Below are 4116 nucleotides of genomic sequence, written 5' to 3' on the forward strand. Positions count from 1 at the left end.
TAATTCTCGACAAATACAACTTGTATCGAGTTTCAACATTAAATCTCGATAGAAAGGATTTTGTCGAGATATCTGTCGAGTTTTAATGAACAACTCTTCTTCACTTGTTTCTTGGTCAGATCTTCATGGCTTTAACACTTGACTTGAACAACATGTTTCTTGAAATTTTAAATACATCTTAGATCTACCTAATTACAAGTAAAATATATTTTATCAAATGATTAATCAATTATATAAACATATGTCCCTAACAAAAATGTACTGAATTTGTGTATTCCATGTGTGTGTAAAATTATTGTGTAATAGGGTACTTTTTTTTAATGATTGGTTAAACATCATTTAATCATGTTAATCCACACTATATCTCTTCCCTTCTTGGCAAACTCTCACTCGTGAGCTAGCTACTTTGCTGCTTTCGCCATGGAAAACTTATATTGCTACCTTGGTTTGCTCCTCTCCACCATTTTCATTATTATCAAACTTTCAAACAACCGTAACAAAAAGTTACCACCAAGTCCATTTTCTCTACCAATAATCGGCCACCTCCACCTTCTCAAACCACCTCTCTATAAAACGGTGGAGACCTTAACCTTACAATACGGACCAATCCTTTATCTCAAATTTGGTTCAAGGCCTATCCTCGTTGTATCTTCTCCTTCCATTGTTGAAGAATGCTTAACCAAGAATGACATAGTTTTTGCAAATCGACCTCCCACCATGGCTGGGAAGCATTTTACTTACAACTCAACAGCTCCAGTTTGGGCTCCATATGGCAACTTGTGGAGAAACATTCGGCGTTTTGCTTCTGTTGAGGTGTTCTCTCATATCAGCCTTCAAAAGTCTTCTATCATTAGAGAAGAGGAAGTTCACTCTCTTCTCGGCCAACTATATAAAGTTTCAAACATAGAACCCCAAAAGGTGGAGTTGAGGTATTTGTTCTCACTTTTGGTGTCCAATATAATAATGAGAATAGTTACTGGCAAGCCATGTGTTGGGAAGGAAGTTGAAAGCATGGATGTGGGAAAAGAACTTCTCAAAGAATTCAAGGAGAATTTCTTTGCAGACTTGGCAATGAATATGTGTGATTTCTTTCCAGTTTTAAGGTGGGTTGGTTACAAAGGGTTGGAGAAGGATATGATAAGGTTGCAGAGGAAGAGAGATGAAGTATTAGGGCGTTTGATAGACGAGATAAAGCAAAAGAAAACCAGTTCTTTGAATAACGCCACCATTGTGGATGAGGAAACAAAGGGAACACTGATTGAAACTCTGGTGCATGTCCGGGAATCAGAACCTGAATTCTATTCAGATAATGTCATCAAAAGCATCCTATTGGTAAGTTAATAGGAAAACGTTTTATTTATTATCACTAATATAATAAATAAATATACTGATTAGTAGGTTTTTTTTTTGAGAAATAATTATAACATGCTGCTAATCCCGCATCTCGAACCCTTTATCCCCTAAACTCCAAGCACTTTATACATGAGGAGGTACCAATTCAGTTACAAAGGCTTTGACATATACTAATTAGTAGTTTAGTACTATTTTGTTTTGACTTTTAAAAATATTTTATTTTTAATAAATAGTATGGTGTTTTAAAAGTTGAAACAGACTAATGTTATATTATCTAAAAAAAATGAGAAAAGCTAATGAACGTTCATAAGGTAATGGTTAATAATTTATTTAAAGAAAATTTTTATGAGAAAAGAAAAAAAAATTAATATTTTGACAATTTTTTTCATTTATCATAAAAGTGATATTAAAACTTTCTTAAAATGGATTGTTAATTATTGTCTTAAGGACACTTATTAGTATAACTCTTTAAAATTTTAAAAAATTTGATATTAAATACATATTTAAATTTGTAATATTTAATATAAACTTTAACATGAATCAAAATAATTATTTAGATGTTTTAGTAGAACGGTAACTGGAATGGGTACAATATCCAAGACCAAAAAGATCTATGTTTGGTTCATTCTTCTTCACCCATTAATTCATTATTTAACGTTAATTATCCTCTAAATAAAACTCAAACTTTCCAAATATTTATTAAATGAAACTTATAATGCATTTGGATGCATTTGTTGATTATTTATTTAGTGAAAGTATTGCAAAACAGGTAGGGGAGAAGGTTTCTTATTATTATTATTATTATTTATTGCGCTTGCCAATCGAATGTTGATTGAAAATAAGATAAAATTGAAGTTAATTATTCTAAGGATGCAACAAAAATTCTCAACAATTTACAGTATTCTTAAATTAGTCAACTACTTCATACATGGGTAATTAGAAAATTTTAATTAATTATTGTTGTGGACCCATGTGTAAAGTAACAAGCTAATTTAAAAATGTTATGATATTTTATTGTGCCTATAACTTTGCTTTTATTGAAATGGGATAACTTTCTTTATAAATTAAGATTAATAAAGCAATTTGTTTTAGGATTAAGATTTTTTTTTTAATTTAATGGTTTACACATTGTCACATTATATTTAAAAATTTAAATAATGTAGAACTAGATACACCTTTAGATTTATAAGAGGTGTTTCAAACTTTTACTTCAAAATTTATTCTAACATTACTTGAGCGTTATATATGTACATATATAACGCTCAAGTAATGTTAGAATAAATTTTGAATTTGAAATGGGCAATTAACGGGGTAATGTCACATGTGCTTCAGACTATGTTTGTTGCGGGAACAGATACAACAGTAACAACCATGGAATGGGCAATGTCACTTCTTCTTAATCATCCAGAGGTATTGCAGAAGGTTAAAGTAGAGATTGATAACCAGGTTGGAAGTGGGCGCTTGCTTGATGACTCAGATTTTGCCAAACTTCCCTATCTTCGTTGTGTCATCAACGAGACACTTAGACTGTATCCTCCACAACCACTTTTATTACCACATTTTTCCTCAAAAGATTGCACTGTGGGGGGATTTCATGTACCACGAGGGACAATTTTGTTGGTGAATGCATGGTTCATGCATAGGAATCCCAAGCTGTGGGAGGAACCCACTAGGTTCAAGCCAGAGAGATTTGAAGCAATCAATGAGGAAAGAGAAGGGTTCAAATATATTCCATTTGGCATGATGAGGAGGGCATGCCCTGGTTCAACCATGGGCTTGCGGGTACTATCATTGGCATTGGGTGCACTCATTCAGTGTTTTGATTGGGAAAGGGTTGGGAAGGAGATGGTCAACATGAACCCAAGTTTAGGGTTTCTTCTGTCAAAGGCTGAGCCTTTGGAGGCTATTTGCAGTCCATGCCATTCCATGACTAGCATCCTCTCTCAACTGTGATTAATTTTCCATGTTATTCATGGTGATAAACTTCCTTTCTTTTGTTCCCATCCCCCCCCACCTCCCTTGTGTTTGTGGATTGAATTTATTGAGATTGTAATAAAACTCTCTTATGAATAATAGATGGATGGGACAAAACTAGTGTGTAAAATTTTGGTTTTTGCTCTTTCTTTCATTTTCTCTTCCGCCCACTCATGACACAACCATTTTTGGGGGGAATTAAATGTGAGACTGTAATCTCAAAGATTTTATATAATATTTAACTTATATTTTTTTAGTGTTTTTTTATTTATTTCATTTTAATGAAAAAAATATACAAAATTTTTATTATGCTCTCTATGTGGAAAGAAAATGCATGTACCAATAAGGTGACGTATTAGTTTGGAGACGGATAATATAAAACACCCTATTTTATAGGTCCAGTTAACGAACGCCAAAGTGCATTAATTGAGGTTGTATTTTTTATTGCAATCGATCTGTTTTGTTTTGTTTTTTTTTTCTTTGGAAAATCGTACAATATTTAGTTAAAGAGATATTTATTTATTAGCTTTTGTTATTTTCAAATAAAATGGGATGTGCCTGATTCCTCTTTCACTAGTGCATTATGTAGTTGTTAATTAACATATATTCCTTTTTGATGGACTCTTTCTAGTTTCTTCTTCTTCTTTCTTTTTTATTTTAATATGAAAAAAAATGCTTTGCATCTATTATTCATGTTGATGAACTTCCTAATCTTCATGTTGATGAACTGATGAACTTTGTAGCTAACATCTTCCTTAAGTTCGTGTGTTAGTCATGTACTGGGATCCG

General features: G+C 32.3%; 1 protein-coding gene across 1 annotated transcript; it reads left to right on the forward strand.

The window, feature by feature from the left end:
• Window positions 1-369: 369 nt before the first annotated feature.
• On the forward strand, window positions 370-3457 carry LOC142621783 (cytochrome P450 81C13-like). Its single transcript, XM_075795147.1, has 2 exons — window positions 370-1332; window positions 2686-3457. Exons 1-2 carry the CDS (start codon window positions 421-423, stop codon window positions 3304-3306), a joined length of 1533 nt encoding a protein of 510 aa, XP_075651262.1. The 5' UTR covers window positions 370-420; the 3' UTR covers window positions 3307-3457.
• Window positions 3458-4116: the final 659 nt, after the last annotated feature.

Source organism: Castanea sativa, chromosome 1 (assembly GCF_040712315.1).
Source record: "Castanea sativa cultivar Marrone di Chiusa Pesio chromosome 1, ASM4071231v1".
Taxonomy (NCBI): Eukaryota; Viridiplantae; Streptophyta; class Magnoliopsida; order Fagales; family Fagaceae; genus Castanea; species Castanea sativa.